The following is an 18,707-nucleotide window of genomic DNA, read 5'->3' on the forward strand; positions in this document are numbered from 1 at the left end:
AATGTACCATAAACGTCACTTTATTTGTCTATGTACAGAACTTTTTATTAATACTCCTAATTAACGTTTATTAGGATTTATTAGAATTCAGTGAACTGTCTTTATATACACGTTTTAGCGTCAGTGAAACGCTGTCACCATTGTACCCTGACTCAAATGATACGAGGAATTGTGCACCGAGTTAAACACATCTAATGCACAGAAAATTACGTTACAAAATATAAAGGAAAAAAGTCTCACACATGCGTTCAACATACACACATTCAATAATTTTGCATTTAATTTTACTTTCACAGAAACACAAAATAATCAGTATAGATATCAAATACAACACATGACAGTTTCATTTCATCAAGCTATCAGTGAAGATCAAGGGTTTAATCGTTAATTTTTTTTTGAAGATTACACTAAATTCTTTGGAATAGAAAAATGTATAAAATAAAAGTAATTTTTGATAAAATGTATACATATTTCTAACTCGAAAGGAAAAACACAATTCTTAAAATTGAAAACAAACCTTCAAACCTTTTGTAATTTAATGGATATTTAAAAGCAGACATATGAGCATAGCCCGTAAATGAAACAAATATACTTTGCTAATAAAATATAAAAAAAACTTTGATATTGAATTTCTGTTAAATAACGAAATTAAATCTTTTTTCGCAACTATAACGATTATACCGTTAGACCTTCCCTAACATATTCCACCAAAAAAGTAAACATCGGATTCTTACATTCTAAAATTGTCTTTAGAATATAACGAGAAGAAAGAAAAACAATCGCTCTCGTCCAAATAAAGGATTAACATGTAAAACTGGGCTCATCGCGCGCGGAATATATTTCTTTTCATGGAAAAGTCAGTCTTGAGGATTGTTAGGTAGTTCTGGTACAATTTGATCCTGACACGAGGATCTGCTGCTGCTGCTGCTGCTGGTGCTGCTGTTGTTGTTGCTGCTGGATGTGGTACACACTCGTAGAGGTTTCGAGAGCCACGGATGTCTCGGCACGTCTTCAGCGTACGGTCTCTCGGACGGTTCCTTTCTCAACAACGAACGTATCAGACATCTTGCTCGTGGGCTAAGACCTTCCGGAACCGCGAAGTGACCACGTGAGATCTTTGCGAACAGAGATGCGTGTTCGGCATCATTGAACGGATAGCGACCGACCAGCATAGTGTAGAGAAGAACGCCTAAGGACCAGATATCGGCTGCTTTACCGGAGTAAGCTCTTCCCGAGCGTAACACTTCCGGTGCCACATATGCTGGACAACCTCTTCGATCGGTTAACTTGTCGTCGTCTCCTTCTACGATTACAGCGTCCTCCAGACTCTCCAAGCGAAGCCGTGTCCTACAAAACAGAGAGAAGGTTCAGACGTTAAAACAAAAAAATACATGCTTCAGTTTCAGACTTGAAAAGTAGAACTGTCGAGTCATACTGACGATGAATATGTAACACGAACTGTTTACTCTATGGATTGAGTATGATCTTTCAAGTAATCGGGGTCGCGTCTAGAATTTTGCAGGTCGTTTTAGCAAGAGGAACATCGCCATCGTGACGATGTAACGTAATTTGCGTGTCATCATGAAACGAAGTACAACGAAAGGATTGGTGAAAGAGAGTGCCCCGGCAGTTAATCAACCTGCAAATAAATGCGGAAGTCGCAGAACGGGTCTACGTAATATCCCTGCGGCTGTTGGGCAACTTGAAGCTTTCCACGATGTTTCTTCTTTTCACATCGGTTACGATATTCGATCGATACGCAATCAGAGAGTATCGCATAAGAAGAAAAAGGTTACTAACTAAAAGTCAATGAAGATGAACGCAAATGACCGCTACTATAGACTTGTTGAATTAAAAAGTGCAGGATAAGAAAGAGAGAAAAGAGGAAGAGGGCCTGGTGTACGATCTTGAAATCTAAACGAGTGTCGTTTCCTAGAAGGAACCCGGTTTCGACGGCACGTTCTTTAATTGGACGCACGAGACACACGTCGAGGATAGTCAGTTAGTCAGACAGGTAGTAGAGCTTTCTTCGCAAACTTTCACTCGTAAGTAAACGACTCCTACACGACACACCGGTATCTGAGAGAGTTCAAGAACCCTGTCGCGCGCGGACAGTGAATTCTAGCACAGTGATTTCCTCGAGAGAGGCTCATGTATTCGAGAACGCGGTTGAGAAACAAGTGTATCATTACTAGCGGCCACCTTTTTTTTTTTCTCTCTTGTATTTCTTCTTTTAAATTGATTCTCTTACGAAAGTTTCTCGTACTACTTCAAGATTTTCTTTTTGGTTTCTTATGAAAAAGTGTTTGGTAAGTTTTAGAGTTGTTATACAGGACGATTCAGAATGAAGCGTAACAAACTCTGTTTTCATCTTATACATATATGCCATTTTATAAATCTCCCTAGCTCTTAACCCCCGAAGGACCGAATTTCAAGTTGAGTCGGATTGAGAGTCGATCCAAAGTAGATTTCCGCTGATAGGAAATTATTCTTAGCATCCCTTTTCTACGTTATCAGATTCAGTTCGCCGAGACACTTGAATTCTATAAAAAGGCACATCCGGGAAATCATTGATTCGATCGAGAAAAAAAACGAAAGGAACGACAAAAGCGTCAAGGTCTCGGAGATGGAAATGAATTCAGGAGACCCGATGTGTTATCGTACGATCGATTGGTCCAACTACGGAGGATGTCAAGAACGGTTGATAAAAAAATTAGACGCGTCATTCGTGGATGGCAAATAAATAAATATCAATTGAAATTTTCTCACGATTCGATCGCGAGTATATGTACATCTTTTTTGATTCGATCTGTATACGTCGGCGCATACTCTAATCATTAGAGTCGAGTGTAATGCAATCACAGAGACGTCTGGACTCGACTTCTGGGGAGGTGGAACGAACCACGCGTTTCCTAATTATACCAGCATTTCAAAATCTCCCCAGCCGATGAACCAATATGCTTTTCTGGCTTGCAACATTTCCCCCGCGTGTCTCTCTCCTCTCTTGTATGTATCTCGTTGATCTTTCCTTCTCGCTTCTCCTTATTCTACGCGCGGGAGCAGTTCGTCAAGCGACAGGAATGCGAGCGCAACGCGTGATTAGCCAACTCTGAGCCGACACACGAAACGGTCTCTCGTAAGCTCTTATCATGTAAGTAGAGACACCTCCCCCCGTACACGGCTGTGTTCCGGCCAGTTTTCTTGCCTCGATTGTCCACAAGAGAGCTATACACACGTGTGTGGGTGCCTGGTGTAGTGTTCGCGCCAACAGTCACGTTCAACCGCGAGAACACACCTTACGAATAGCTCGACGTGGCGTGGCGCGATCCGTTCGTTCCTTGAATTCATTTCAATTGCGTTCTATCCAACCAAGAGATGCAACCCTTTCCTGGAGGTGACACGATGATACGAGGAATGGAATTCTAGCCAGTAGGGCTTTTGTCGTTTGATAACCAACTGTCGTGTCAGCATCATCGGGCTGTGGCTACTATCACAGTATGTAGGTACCTAAGCTTTCTAAACTATTACCTATACACTATTATAAACTATTAAAAATTATTCAATTACATATTGCAATCTTAGAATTTTAGAACGGTGAGAATTTCAACCCCCTACCCACCCTCTCATCTCGAAATCTAGGTAAAGTGTAGTAAAAAAATGAATCGCATAATTCATAATGGATGATCTGACGAAACGTGTTCAGTTTGTAACGCGAGATAGAAAACACGCGATTGGAATTCAATATTGCCACAGCCTGTCGATTACAAATTGAAAGATTTCAATTTTTACAGAAATTATGTACATAATATTACCTAATACGTGCAATTATGCGGCATGAACAGAAGCTGTCTGTTTGAAATGCAACGGTGACAACACGACTTGTCGAATTCGTAATTGGCAGTAAATAACCGATGGCGAGAACCTTAGATAAGAAGAGAAAATAGAACGGCATTCATTAAAGGTGGAAGGGTTGCATTATATTCGAGTGTAGTTCGATCCGGTGAAGGGGAAGTTAGTTAATTTATGTAGGCGTGGAAATACTTTTTCCAAGATACCTCTCATACATATCGATGGTGTGAAGGAATTACAGGCGAATATGGAAATGAAACGAACACGAACTGGTTTTCCATGGCTGTCTGAACCACGTGCCCTCTCACTCGCTCAAAGAATGCCACAAACGAGATACGTGGGCGTACCGTATCATTAACGCTCATGTCAAATTAACAACTAGTTTGTCACCTTAATACGCAACACTTGTTGCTGACGATGAGTTGCTGGGTTAATTTTGCCAATGTATTATTTGCCAATAATATTATTATATTGTATGGTGTAGGAGTGTGGGAATACCCGAAAATTCGGCTCGGGAAATTTGTTCGAGTCTGAAATATCAATTCAGAACCCGAAACTCACCAGTCATTTTTCGTTCTGTCTTACCTTGATTCGTCGGCGAAAACGAATTTCCTCAGTTTCAGATCTCTTAGCACAACCCCATACTCGTGACACGTAGCCACGGCCCTGGCGGCTTGCCGGAAAAGCCGCCTCGCCTCCGGTTCCCGTAGCCTTCTGCGTGCTCTGACATAGGCGTGTAGATCACCGTGATGACCCTCTAGTAACAGATAGCGTCGACCTCCAGGTGCTTCCACCACGCCTGCCACACCGCTCGCTGCCCCGGTACCTTCTAATCGAAGGTGAGCCTGTAGTAGTGCCTCGCAACCTTTGTCGCCCACGGTCAACGCCTGAAATCAAGGAATATCGTTGCGTCACTGGGTACAGTAGTTGGTGAGTACGTATTACATATCCGAATCGATGCCGATTAGGAAAAATTGTGTTTTACCCTTGACAACACCTCGCGTGATCGAGAACGAATTTCGAATGGAAATAGTGTTCGTTTTATTCGGCAAAACGGTAGCCATTAACACCGTACCAAGGAAATTACATTTGATTATTCCTTGCATCTTATCGTTAGGATTCTTTGAGGAACGCGGTTCATACGGACGCGGCTTATCGTTCTCAATAATGCGCACAATATCTGCCATTGTGCTTGATAATTGTACGTTAGCATTGACCGGTTAATACGGATATCCGCAGCAGACAATAAGAATACGGTTACTTTTTTATTACTACAGTGCATGTACTCGAGTGTTTCTTCTGTAAATATTTATAATATTAATGCCTTTTTAATAATTTAAAAATCTGTTAACTTATCGTTTAAAAATTGTATTACTAACTTTACCAACAACTGAATAAATGTTGATCGTTCCAGGAATTTTCATACTTTAACGATTGAGAATGCTGTGATATTTCAATTTGAATATACCTATATTATGTATGTAGGTATACGGTCGGACGGCGGATGGCGGACCACGGAGAGAGCCACAACTATTTAATTTTTGGACACGTCTTTGAAACTTCAAAGAGCGGAAAATTATGAAGCTGTTAAACATTTTGAGTGTAACGATCGATCGACACCGGGCGATTTCGTAAAGAACGCAGTGTATACCCTTATTAAACTAATGGGACTCGAGTTTCGAAACCGTGTCACGTTTCGACACCACGAGACGAACGGGCGGATGTACAAAGTTTCAAAAGTAACCAAGATTTCGTGTACCTGCTCCTTTATCGACCTATTTTGTAAAGACACATTGTTTGTCATTATCTTTGATCCGTCGCGTCGCGTCGTAGTAGCAGAGCACATGTTATCACGTTGAATCAGATAAAGTCAATTTCATTCAATGGCTACTACCCTTCATTTTCTTCCCCTACCTCGAGCTAATCGTAAACGACAAAATACAGAATTAAAACAGCAATGTTCATTAGAGATGTAATAACTGGGGAAAGAGTGACACACACGATTCTACCTATGAATCCTACGATTGCGATGACAATGGAAATAACGATTGTCCGTCATGCCAGAAGGAACATCGTATACCACGATCTAAATGTATATGTACTCAAAAAAGTATATATTTTTCAATTAAATTTAAGAGTCGGATTTATTTATTTCACGCAGCAATGACAAATATTTTGCCTAGTGGCAAACGCGGCCCCGGTGAAAACAGTAAAAATAGCATTGATGTAAGAGTATTGTCGGTATAAACAGATCCCAAGGATATAGTAAATCCTATTCGTTTAAAAAAAGCTCAAATTAAATACTTATAATTTCTCATGGACTGTTACATTTGTAAAGAAATTGTCGGCACATAAAAAATTCGTATTTGACTAAAAAATCATACAGATATCGATTTCTCTGTTTATTCGATAAGGAAAAACTTGGTACAAGGTAAACACAGAAAGAATGAATTCCAATTTCAAAAGATTGAGCAATCGTCTTACAAAATGTTCCTAAAAAATGTTTACGTGGTGCTATGATTAATACACGAATAGCGTAACGTAGCGTGTTTTATCATGAGTAAATAAGAAAGAAATAGCACGAATCACGGGTACTCGAGCCAATTTTTGTCCATCCGGGTTATGAACCTCTCGGTGTCATCGACCGATAACACGAACCCGTTCACTTCGACCCGAATCGAATCGAATACGAATGAAAAGGCCTTAAGGCGACAGTTTAGAAAGGTAATTTCCATCGATACAGCGTGTAACTTTTATTGAACACGGTTCTGTTAGTTGTTGCACATCTGCCTTCGAGTCTTACCCGACACATATCCTGGAGGCAGGATGCGTTTGCTTGCTCTATCCTTGAGGATAAATACAACGAAACGTTTCAACGAAATCATTGATTACACATTTTTTTTTCTACCTTTTACCTTTCTTAGTTAACAAAGCTAATGAATGTTAAACGTTAGTTTAAGTGTTTGTGAACAGGTTGTGAACAGGTTGTAAACACGAAGGGGAGATCCGGACTCTCATCGTCAGTGTCCAGTTATTGGTACTTTTATTTTACGATTAATTATTTCCGTTTACCAACAATTTTATTATACAAAATACGCCGATTAGAAATAAAAAAGCTTTGAAACTCACCTTCGCGACGATCTGTTTGCCGGTATGAACATCGACGCATCGGTAAAGCGCGCTGCCTTCAGCTGGACCAAGAAGTAGATACCGGTCCCCGAGTATGGTCGGTCCGTGATGATCGGTGGGCAACGGTTCATAACTAGGAAATACAACTGCCGGCACTGAATTTGTTTCGTCGCTCGTTGGCTGTTGACTAACGATAAGATCCTGACTACTGTTCGGACTGACCAAAAACTTTCCATTGTTGGTACGAGTCACTTGCAGATGAAGAGGATGCTGCCTAACGGCGGCTGTCACTCTCATATTGTGCCGTATTTACACGTGCACTCTTGTTTACCACTCGCGACACTACTGCCTTTTTTTTTTATTATTTTTTTTTATTATTTCTTCGTGTCTTCACTGTCGTATTTGAAAACAGTTTTATAATTCGTATTATTGTCGGTGAACCGATAAAAGAGTATAGTCATTGAACACACTTCACGTCACAAGATTACCACGCGGTAGCTGCGACGATTATCGATTTTTTTAAACGGATCTATTAACGCTCATAACCTCTAACGATGTAAACGCGTGTATAATTACTAATTAATTATTGGTTAGGAATATCATCACTTGTGCGCGGGCCCACGCAGTGTTGCTTCGTGCTATCGATGGGTCCTTGGACGGAGATCTTCGTAGGTGACAAATTGGTCACTTTTATGTTTAATTTCTGCAAAAAATAAATGAAATTGAATGATACAATTATAATTTAAAAATATAATTTCCTACATAAATAATTTCATATAAATTTGTGGGTATACGAAATATAAAACAATACATATTATAAAAGAGGACAGCAGAATAATGTCAATTACACGTATGTACATATTCGTAATAGGATTCGAATGACGAGAGTTCCGTTCATTAACTCTATGTGATTCACGGACAATTTCAAAAGACGATGTTTCGACATTCGTCCTGCCTTGTGCGCAATTTCCATAGAGAAGGGGACACTGTAAGGTCAGGGATATATCGCTGTAAGGCGGTCGTTGCGCCGCGCCGCGCCATTCTACCCAGCTGAGGAAGCCGAGGAAGCCAAGTCGCAGAAAAATTATAAAACGTGATGCAAGAAAATCGCGAGACATTATTAATGCCACTAATTGCACAACAAATTTTTCCCGTTTCTCTCGTTTATTTATCACCTTGTTGCGCGCAACTGATTACATTATATACTATTTAAAGTATATTACACTTTAATACTGTATAAATAAGCATGTACAATCATCTTCTTCTTGTGAAAATCAGTTTTCTAACTACGCTTGTTGAAACTCAACGATACTGTATGTACCTATATAAATTCAATGACCTTGCCGGTATGCAATCAGATTGCGAGATCTGTCGCATATAAATTACGAGATACGAAATTATGACAAAATTATAGGTTATTCTTTAATAAATACTTTTAAATAATACGACAAAGCTCAGGTTAGCTTTAAAAAGTCAACTTGATTGTTCGATTCCACGAGCTGAAAAATTCTGACTATCGATATTCGCGAAATCGCGCCATTACGATATCTACGCACTTGCGCAAAACTTCTACCGTTCCAAAGATCAGGGATGTACGTGAAAGTATTTACTTACTTCGCCCCCCAGTTTCCCTCCTCAAAAGATATTAATTCAGACGAGAGCGCGATTCAAAATCGTCATCTTTACACCGAAAGACTGACCGGAATACGTTTTTATTTTCGATCACACGAACATGAGAGGTCAGCGGTGTATCGACAGGTGCGGAACCCCGTACTGGAACTCGTGAGCAGTGAGCGTCCTCTATCCACGTTCATTGAATGAACGAGAATCTGACGAAATAGTCTGCTTAGAATTAGTGAAGGATTGCGTTTACACGGTAGCGCGTGTTGAAACGCGTGTATACCCGGACACGCACACTACCAAGCAGATAGCAGATATCCTTCGGTAAGGTCAAAATGGCGGAGTTCCACAGTTGTCACGGCGATATTGCGGGCACCGGTTGCATTAATAGCGCGCAAACATGACGCAATACAGCGAAATAAATTGCCTAACACGTTCGTTCACGTAGCCCCTAACTTTATATTGATGGATTAAATCGGCCTTTAACCATAAGTAACTTCCGACAAACAAAAAAGAAACTACAAACAATGACAACAAAGTATGGCTTCCTTCGATCGTTGGAATATAAAAATACAAAGTCAATCATTTAAGTAAGTGGTCAAACATGAAACTGTTTTTTATTCAAATACTCGATCAACAAAAATATATCCGAATATTTTGTATAATTCACATTGGTCAGATGTCACAAAATTATTAAACGTCTGAAAGGGGTAGCGCACCAAACAAAGTAAGCAAAGATACAATGAAGAGGTTGACATCGATCTGGTACGTGTCAGTAATAATCACTGCACTTTGCACTGTACTCGCGTGAGGCTGATACGCAAAATATCTGTACGCGCACACACTGCAAACAGATTCCTTTTTCATTTGAAATACATTTGCCCAAATGTACAGCAGGATGAAGATGGATTACCTTTGTAATGTTCTTCTTGTTGCCGTACGTTCCTGAACGGGAGGCTGAGATGGAGAAACAGCCAGACGTAACCGAGTTTCCCCCAAATACGTTGTTAATAAACCGCCGTCTGCTCGAAAAGCATACACCTGGTTTTTAACCGGGCGTACTGGTTTTTCGAATAGCGCGCGCGTTGGATAAAACCTGGTCTTCTTTCCGTTGCTTCTACCTTGATGGATGTTGGTAGGTGTCTTTCTGTCTACGGTTCTCACAATTCGTCTTCCGACCAGCCGTCGTGTTAATGTTTCTCTTTTGTCATACAGCACGGAGGACTGAACGATTTCAGAGAAACGGTGAAAAGCTGAACGGTTACGAACGAGGGAGAGACTGTGCGGAGAGATTTGTATCCCGCGCAACGGACGGTCCAACGTTTTGGGCCGGCCCTCCGCTCAGAAACGACGGCGGCAGCAGAACAAACAAGCACAAACCGATCGCGCCATTGTGCAGCAAACGACTAAGGCTACAGTCGCCGCCTCAGGTTAATCCGATGGAATCGGTAAGTACGCGTTAGGGAGGGGTAAGCAAATGCGCATGCGCGTTTCACAGTCTTGCCAGTGTCGACGTAAGAGCCTCGCATGAATGGGTGCTTCGTGTTTTTTTTTTTTTTTCATTCCTGAAAACGTGATTCAAATTTTACAAAATACATTGCGTATACCTGACGTATTCTTACGGTGAGATATTTCTTTTTTTACATTTTGATAGAACAATACCGCTTATCGTATTAAAGTATTAAACGCGTCTCATGTATGACAAAAGGAATTACCAACCATGTATATTTTTACTTGTGTTAACATTTTTCTTTCTCCCGTAAAAATAGTCGATCGCTTCAAAATTACTGTAACACTCTACACGTAACGTGAACATGTTTTTTTTCCATTTCATATCGGTCACGTTACTGATTCAGCATTTTTATAACCAGCTTTTACATGTTTAGCAATGCGCTTTTAATTTACATTTAATCTACACCGATGATGCAACGAGCCACAAAATTACGCGATAATGATAGAACGCAATGAAAGCGTGTTCTTTTTCTTTTTGTTTCTATTAATTCGAAAATGGGGCCTTGCGATTTTGAGATGCGCTACTGGCCACATCAGTGCGTACGTGGGCATCCTAAACCGCGACACGCGGTCGTGTACGTAAATCTTTCATACATTCACAATAAACAACAGACAAGAGACTATCCGTAACATCAATTATCTCTACATCATTCGAATGTCATTAGCAGGTAACATCGATTGAAAATTCTTATTAAAATTTTACTCCATACGAACATGACCAAACGTGTCTGTCGTACAAAAATTTATTAGGTTAACCCTCGGACGGTGAACCATGAAGATATGTAGTCCCAATTTTAATGTAATTTTGTATTTCATATTATTTCCATTATCTACATTTCACACTGTTCCTTAAAAAATTATTCTTCCAATATTAATTAAATATAATTAATATACCATCTCGATTAACTCACAAGACTCGCGCTGTTCAAAGGCTAATTATCGTATGTATATACATACATATGTACTTATGTACATAAGTGGTTGGACAGTTTTGAAATCTCTTGGGCGATAATACATAAGTGGTTGCAAGAGTGTACAGTTTTTGACTATTCCTTTCGCATAAATGTTATGTCCTTGACCTACCTTAACGTTCCTTAGTAACCGCGGGAGGCAAGCTTTTTAAACAATTGGTGATAACTAAGGGCATGTAACCTCACCCACGTACTCGGCTATGACCGTGAGAAAGCTTCTTATCGTCTCGTGTACTTTTTGTCACACAGAAATGGTTGTATCTCGAAATACACTCGAAGAATTTATTTCTTTGTACAAAGTTGGATCATAACTTGATACTTTTTAGTTTTGCTTATGTAATTTGTCATTAGTCGTATGCAAAGCGTATTTACGATATCGGTTGATCAAGGTAATTAAAACATTCTAGTCGTTTTTCAATAGGAAGTCTTCCGCGTTTCGCACAGTAGAAAATGTTTATAGTTTATTGTAACGTAAATTGTATACGTGTATGTACATATGTATGTATGTATATTCTTCGGAAGGGATACGGTTGATTGCGTGGCGTTTGAATCAGGCTGGAGTCAGGGTAAGACCTTCGAATTACTAAACGAGCTCGACGACCGGATATTGGTCAACTTGGTGCTTTTTTCCTTTTAACGTATGTACTCGATTCTGCTACCTGCGTGGGTGCTTCTTAATTCATTTTGCTGGATGATGATTTTTGAGGAAGTATAAAAAGTTTAATGACTGAGATCTGATGCAACCATCTTGAAAATTTACAAAAACCAATGTGAGATCATTATCGATTTCACGCTTTGCTAAAAATTTCATATCGACAATATTTATCAGTGATTTAAATCCATCGTTAATAATATGTAGATCTGTTTCTTATCGAAGTAAAAACTTTAACATATTTCTGGTATTTTCTAAAATTCACTTACGATTAGAATATTTTTAGAATTTCCAAATTTTGTAAATTTTCAATCTTGGGGTTTTTTGAATCTTACAATTAGTTAGAATAGTAAGGGAGTTGTTCTACATTTTTAGGAGAGCCACGCCCAGTTTGGCCCCTATCTATAAGTAAGTAGTTACGTCAATGATGATTTGTACGAATATGCTACATGTATGTACTTTAAAGTACAATTTAATTATACTGGATATAAATCAAGACAGCGATTACGCAGTTACACGTGCTTTTCCACTCGTCATCAGACAGTGTACTCGTTAGTTTGTCAAAATATTTAAAGAAATCTGATTATCAGTTTAATCATGAATGAACAATGTATACATTTCAACAAAGTTGGTAATTGATAAATGTAACTAATAGAGTATGAGGACATTAATTTAGTAGATGTTTTCATAGCTCAGGTTTCATACCTGATAGGATCAGGTATTTAATTTTCCATACGAAATACAATTGTGAAGTGTTTTTAAATGATCGATTTCGATGAAAATCTTGTAGGTAACGGATCGATAATCATCTGTTCGATGTGTCACGTCTTCAATTATTTTACGCTTCAATTGAAACGTGCAATAATTGCTTTCATAACACGTTCGTGTTTTTATCGCGAGTCTCTTTATCTGTTATTACCTCCAAAAAGAAAAAAAATGATACGTTTTGCAATACAGTAGGTGTACGTAAGTATGTACACGACAGCGTTTTATTGTTCGATAAACGGAAGCGTGTACGGTTTTCATCGTTCCGGGAAAGTCGGCTCACTTTCCTTCAGATAAAAAGCTAATTTCTATCCTCGAATCGTATAGGTCGGATATGCTAACAACCGGGAGCACTGATAACACTGATATTATGTTTAATTTCGTATCTATCGTAAACGAGGAATTCAGAAATAAGATTGCGAATATTAAGGTGAGAGACCTGAATTTCATTCCTCTTAGGTTCTTGGCTCTAATCCAGGTGCTAATCGATAATGTATCCTAGCCCTAGATGGTATTTACATATATAATCAAATTGAAACCTTACAATTAGTGTTGAAGCTCTGTTAGCATTGTTTTATAATAGTTTATGCGAAGGAAGTAAAAAACAAGAGAAATGTAATAAGAGAAATGTAAGAGAATTGGTTCAATTGTTAGGAAAGACAAAATTGTCGCGAAACTGTTGGAGAAATGCGTTTAAAAATATGGACGGAGGATGATGAAGAAATCGGGTTTACAAACGTCAGATTATTAAATTCTTTTAGATATACTCGAGGTCATTGGATGGCTGCTTGATAATTCCCCAGGCGGATCGAGCGACAGGCAAACACTGAATGAGAATACGTGACGCTCGTCATGCCATCACGAATTTTATTGACGCGGCTTTCTTTACTTTTCTTCTTGCTTGCATACAGCTGTGAAAGAGATTAAAATCGTGTTGTCGTGATTACTCGTGCAATTACTCATCGAACGGTATAGATTGCTGACTAAAACACAATGGAATACGGTGACGGAAATATCCGGTTGTCTTTGTGATTCGTGATTCGTGATTCGTGATTCGCGATTCGTGATTCGAACGAAAATTTCGATGAACTTGCGTAATAAACTCGCTTCCGGAAAAAGCTTGGCTAATCGCATATTTGTTCGTTAATCGCGATTTTACGTGGTAATTTCAGATAAGTGAAAGACCGGATCAATCGAATGCTTCTAGATTTTTTAAACTCTGCTGATGTCCGAGACGAGAATGATAAATTTTATCTGAATTCGATGTAACAGCTGACCGGCATTGCATCTTGCGGTGTAATCAATGATGAAATGTATCATGTTGAATCACCTTACGATTAGACGTCAAAGACACCATTGTATTTCATTTTTTTTAACGATTATTGCGTTTACGGCTGTAATTGATAATTTAAAAAAATACTACATTTTTCGAAATGTTTTTGTTTATATAATATTTTGTTTTTAATAAACAACGACCGCCGAGTAAAACCTTCAGAATACTACTCAAAGTGATAACCTTGAGAGCATATTAAAAAATCATTGAGATTAGAGAATGGTATCTTTTTCTAAATATTTACCATTATTTTTAAAACATTGCAGTATTATATTATCGATAATATGTATAGATTTGTTTACTGTATTTTTTTACCTTATCTCTTGAGAAGCTCGTTCTCTGCAGAGACACTGTGTACATTAACTACTGTCTACTCGCCGAGAGAAAAGATTCTCTCGACGGCCTTCAAGCGCACTCGATAAATTCTCATGCATGCGATTTCAAGGGATTCGAGCGTGTAACTAGGTCATCCCGACAAGGATACGTTGCGAGTGCAATTTATCGAGTGCTGCTTTGAAACCGCGAGGAAAACCTCGTACGATGTCAAGTTCGACTACCATCAATCTCGTTCAGAACGTTTTACTCGAAATGAAATATTTTTGATTAAAAAAATTTTTACAACCAGTTACGTATCAGATGTTACAAATATACATATATACATACATACATACCTAGGTATATAATATTTTAAGGAACAGTGTAAAATTTAAAAGTTCAAGGGGGGTTAATACCTCGCAACGTTATCGTTGAAGGATAACTTCCTCTTGCATTACAAGACGGCGGCCAACTTGGTAATTATTAATGACTAATCGAGGTAAAACTAAAAACGTGACCCTGTAGCTGCGCGTTCTTCGTACGAATTAGAAAAGTAAGATCGACTCGACCTCGAAATCGATATTGCAAAGTAGTCGAATGACGCGGTCCTGGCTGACCGAATCCGACACGTCTAAGGACTCGAGACGAAGGTCGGTGACAAGGAAAAAAGATGGGACCAATGCTCTATCGTACGGAATAAAGTGTCGATCCTTGGCTGGCCGCTTACGAAACGACATTGCTTCGTTCGCGACGACCAGAGGGATCGCGATCGGTTCGATTTCCTCACGTGCCATTGCGACGACCGATTGAGAAATGGCCATGATAACGAGATTCATCGAACCCACCCTCCCTTTCTCTCGTCTCTCCTGGAAATTGTACGTTCGTTCTATGTACATACTTCAAAGTTTAACCCATTCGTATGGTAATTACTATGGTAACTATTGCAAAATTTATTTTTCAATTTATTTTTCATCGGCATTATTTCGTCGTACAGTAAAAAAACAGAAAAGCAGAAAAGAAGAAACAGGATAACAGATAACGTTAGATAATACGAGTTATTGCGAATGGCGAATACAATGTTTGTCAGCGTATAATACATTTCGTAATGCTCAATAAAACACACTGGTGATAACAGTTATTCACTTATTTTTTTGCACTCGCCTCGTTGCATCAGTGTGTTGGAATATAGTGTTTCTTTGCTTTAAAGGTGGTAAAATAGTGAACGAGTGAAATAACTAACTTCATTTTGATAAATCAAATTTTTTCATTATTTTGCGAACAAAAAAATTGGTAGAGGAATGATATAAATCTCTTTATTGTAGATTGTAGAGGACCCTGGAATGGCAAACCATGGAGACAGCTCCAATTTTCATTTTTAAAGAGAATCTACTATGTAATTCCTAGAACATCTATTTTGCCCTGATAGTAGTCGCGATAAGAGATTATGTACCTACCTGCGAAAACTAACGAGGCATTTCTAATATTGGTTGAATGTGTGTTCACGATATCCTTTTATCATTCACGATATCGTTTTTTTTTGTTTTTTTTTCCACCTTTAACGTGATTTATCATCTTTGCATATTGATTTTGCCTATCTGATTGCATGCGTTTTGTTCGTGCACAGAAATTCACCTGACAAAACAAGGAATTTCGAAATGTGAAGACGAGCGCGGAAAACAAGCTATATCTAATCGTCTAAATTTTGCAAGTCGTTTCAACTTGCACAATACGATTAATACTCTTGTCTGTGTCTCTTGATACTCAAAGAATACAAGTTTCTTTATCAAAATTTTCAGAATAATGAAATAAAAATGTCGATTTATGTGGATTAACACTGTATTTCTCGATTCTTCGCGGTACATAATGCGGTTTGTCGATGAGAAAAACGAAGAAAGGTGCAGCCTGTGCACGGGCACACGAGACTCGATACACCCTTGCAGCTTGCCTGGTCTAAGGTATCCTTCGTAATCCCGGTTATCTCGTGCTGCGTGCCTTTGCAGGGGCCTGCAGGCACATCTGCTGTTGCTAAAGCTAAAGAAAGAGGAAATCGCCGCGAGGAGACCTGTGGAGGAGAATGGACGTTGTGTTCTTGGATCGTTACTCGTACATACGTACACCTAACACCTGCCTCTGTAAGCTATTCCATTTCTGCCACCTTTTTGTTCCTTGATTACTTTATGCCTTATGGCCTTATGGCCTTATGGCCTTATGCCATCGGCCACCAAAGGAACAGAGAAGAAGCGAACGAGGCTCGTGCTACTCGTCCAACGATCTACGGGTTACCTGATCTTTGTGGGTTTTATGGTCAACCTTGGTTCATCCTAAATTTCCGGAAACTGGCCTGACTGTTTCGAAATTCCTTTCAAACGGGATGGAATTTAAACGTTAAATACCTGAATCGTCCTTATTTTCTCCGTTTACATGGTTCGTTGTGGTCTGTATTGATAAATGAACAAAGGTACCTAAATACATATAGGTATACATTTGAACTCGGGTGCAGAACGGAAGACGGATTAATTCGCGACAAAAATAATACGAGTTGAATTGCTTCGAAAGTGAGTTTCTCTACGAGTAATACGAGTAATACGAGTAATACGAGTAATAAGACAATGCATCATCGATTTCTCAGGCCTTCCTTCCTCGTGGCCGAGTACGAACGTCGATCGAAGGCTGCATTTATTTGGGTCGCGTATACCAGCAAATTATCTCCCCGATCCTTCCGCTCTTACAACGTCTCTGACCCTTATTCTTACTTTCCTATCAGTCTTTATCGTGTATTTATAGTCGTCTCGCGGTTACTTGTGTATTGTTTTACCAATACTCGTTGGATTTTACGAAAGTGCCTGGTGAGCAATGCTCCACGTTGAAATTTCAACTATACATACTCTTGTTGCTTCATTACTGGAGAATTTAATTGTGTAAAAAGATGATGAAGTGTTCAATAGAAATTCCTGATCTCCTTATTGTTACGCAATGTATTGCAACTGAATCGATTGTCTGCTATTCTAGTATCCGTGTTTCTTATTTTACATTATCGTAACGGACGGCGCGGCGCGGCGGCGGTCCATAAAGAGAGTCCCAATTTTAATTTAATTTTGTATTTACACTGTTTTTATACACTTTCATTCATTCTAATATTATTTTATACATAAATATTTATAAAAATATTAATCAATTGACTTACTAAATTTCAGTTTTTCCAAAATGTCGAAAAGCACGTCGTCGCGATCACCATCTAAGGAAAAGCAGGAAGATAAGACGGATCCGGGAGCTAGTAGACACGGGAACTTCATGAATTATTACCAATTCCATCCTGCGGAAGAGCGCGTGCGACAACTTCCGTGTGGCGTGTGGCGGTCGGCTCATCCGGACCGGAAATACGTAGGCCTAGACGTCGGCTGTAACGCGGGGGTAAGACTGAAACAGCTGTCAGACAAAATAGCATGACTCGACCGTGATCCGAAATTACAAACGACGCGACGTGTGTCTAAATTTATTACACTAGTCTCCTTCCTTTTTTTTTTTCCTTAATAATTACTCACGTCAGATTACTTAGCCGCTTCCGGAAATTCTTCCACTTTTGCTAAATAAAAATTAATTGAAAAATTATCTCTCTTCGTGGTTCGTCGTCCGAACTGAAACTAAAAGAGGTAACTATTGAAAGTGTGTTGCGATGTAACAAAAGGGAAGTAGGAAGCGAGAAGCCTAATAATGGCAAAACTTGTACTCGTTTGCAAATAAATCGTAAGGTAAAGGATTAATGATTTCAGGATTTAACGTTCGTGTTGCACGACTTCCTCGAGAAGGCTTTATCGGCTGATCAAGCAGAGATCTCTCTGCTCGGCGTGGATCTCGATCCGATCTTAATCGAGCGAGCAAGGGAACGCAACCCACGACCAGATCGTATTATTTTCGAGTGTCTCGATTTTCTAACCGAGGATCGTAACCGGACACTGTACGAATACCTTAAACGGTTCGACAAGTCACGCTTCGACGTTGTCTTTTGTTTCTCCATTACAATGTGGATTCACTTGAATTACGGTGATAAAGGACTGGTTGAGTTTCTACAGAAAGCATGTTTGATCGCTGAAATGATCGTGATCGAGCCTCAGCTATGGAAATGCTATAGAAACGCGTCAAGAAGGCTAAGACGATCCACGGCAGAGGATTTTCCTTTGTTGAAAACTCTGAAGCTCACCGGTGATCCGGCGACTCACATTGAAAACATATTGACGGGACTTTGTAATTTCCGAAGAGTCACGGTTACAGTGGACAACGAGTGGAAACGAAGACTATTAATTTATGCCAGGACGCGATCAACGATCGATGATAAGTTTTAATTCAACTGTTGCTGCTGAGAATACAAATGATATTGTTTAGTATGAAAGGCTGACGCGATTAAAAGATAAACACAATTTTCTTATCTTGCTATAAGTTGTACAGTTTTAGGATATTTACCTCCTATAACTCATATTTTCTTATACTTCTAAAGTTACTTATTTTCAATTGTAACAACATAAAATGTTAACCTGATGCGAGCGTCGAAAACATTACCGACAGT

General features: G+C 39.2%; 2 protein-coding genes and 2 long non-coding RNA genes across 14 annotated transcripts; 3 read left to right on the forward strand and 1 right to left on the reverse strand.

The window, feature by feature from the left end:
• Positions 1–4: 4 nt before the first annotated feature.
• LOC114873612 (tribbles homolog 2) lies at positions 5–9,601 on the reverse strand. 2 transcript variants are annotated; one of them, XM_029182117.2, is made up of 4 exons: positions 9,512–9,601; positions 6,979–7,681; positions 4,435–4,736; positions 5–1,347 (listed from the first exon to the last, which is right to left on the reverse strand). In XM_029182117.2, exons 2-4 carry the CDS (start codon positions 7,273–7,275, stop codon positions 858–860), a joined length of 1,089 nt encoding a protein of 362 aa, XP_029037950.1. In that variant the 5' UTR covers positions 7,276–7,681; positions 9,512–9,601; the 3' UTR covers positions 5–857. The 2 variants fall into 2 exon arrangements, with proteins under 2 accessions (XP_029037950.1, XP_029037952.1); XM_029182119.2 differs by lacking the exon at positions 9,512–9,601 and adding an exon at positions 8,593–8,681.
• On the forward strand, positions 1,354–4,556 carry LOC114873614. Of its 2 annotated transcripts, none has more exons than XR_003788963.2 (3): positions 1,354–3,151; positions 3,257–3,499; positions 4,467–4,556. It is a non-coding gene; the product is annotated as an uncharacterized LOC114873614 (long non-coding RNA). The 2 variants fall into 2 exon arrangements; XR_003788964.2 differs by lacking the exon at positions 1,354–3,151 and adding an exon at positions 3,583–3,639 and having other exon boundaries at positions 3,158–3,499; positions 4,467–4,554.
• LOC114873615 lies at positions 4,692–5,733 on the forward strand. Its single transcript, XR_003788965.2, has 2 exons — positions 4,692–4,779; positions 5,335–5,733. It is a non-coding gene; the product is annotated as an uncharacterized LOC114873615 (long non-coding RNA).
• A 357-nt stretch (positions 9,602–9,958) lies between the features above and the next one.
• On the forward strand, positions 9,959–18,580 carry LOC114873613 (probable RNA methyltransferase CG11342). 9 transcript variants are annotated; one of them, XM_029182122.2, is made up of 4 exons: positions 9,962–10,046; positions 12,109–12,141; positions 17,341–17,557; positions 17,917–18,580. In XM_029182122.2, the coding sequence occupies exons 3-4, from the start codon at positions 17,351–17,353 to the stop codon at positions 18,484–18,486; spliced, it is 777 nt and encodes a 258-aa protein (XP_029037955.1). In that variant the 5' UTR covers positions 9,962–10,046; positions 12,109–12,141; positions 17,341–17,350; the 3' UTR covers positions 18,487–18,580. The 9 variants fall into 9 exon arrangements, with proteins under 9 accessions (XP_029037954.1, XP_029037955.1, XP_029037959.2 ...); XM_029182125.2 differs by lacking the exon at positions 9,962–10,046 and adding an exon at positions 10,628–10,778; XM_029182124.2 differs by lacking the exons at positions 9,962–10,046; positions 12,109–12,141 and adding exons at positions 10,628–10,778; positions 16,147–16,278.
• Positions 18,581–18,707: the final 127 nt, after the last annotated feature.

This window comes from Osmia bicornis, chromosome 13 (genome assembly GCF_907164935.1).
Source record: "Osmia bicornis bicornis chromosome 13, iOsmBic2.1, whole genome shotgun sequence".
NCBI lineage: Eukaryota > Metazoa > Arthropoda > Insecta > Hymenoptera > Megachilidae > Osmia > Osmia bicornis.

Coding starts and splice junctions, on each gene's coding strand:
- LOC114873613 (XM_029182126.2), top strand. CDS start 10,130: ATGGGTGCTTCGTGTTTTTTTTTTTTTTTCATTCCTGAAAACGTGATT. Junction 10,222..17,340: donor ATACCTGACGTATTCTTACG/GTGAGATATTTC, acceptor ACTAAATTTCAG/TTTTTCCAAAATGTCGAAAA. Junction 17,558..17,916: donor ACGTCGGCTGTAACGCGGGG/GTAAGACTGAAA, acceptor TAATGATTTCAG/GATTTAACGTTCGTGTTGCA.
- LOC114873612 (XM_029182117.2), bottom strand. CDS start 7,275: ATGAGAGTGACAGCCGCCGTTAGGCAGCATCCTCTTCATCTGCAAGTG. Junction 4,737..6,978: donor GCAAACAGATCGTCGCGAAG/GTGAGTTTCAAA, acceptor CCTTGATTTCAG/GCGTTGACCGTGGGCGACAA. Junction 1,348..4,434: donor GTTTTCGCCGACGAATCAAG/GTAAGACAGAAC, acceptor TCTGTTTTGTAG/GACACGGCTTCGCTTGGAGA.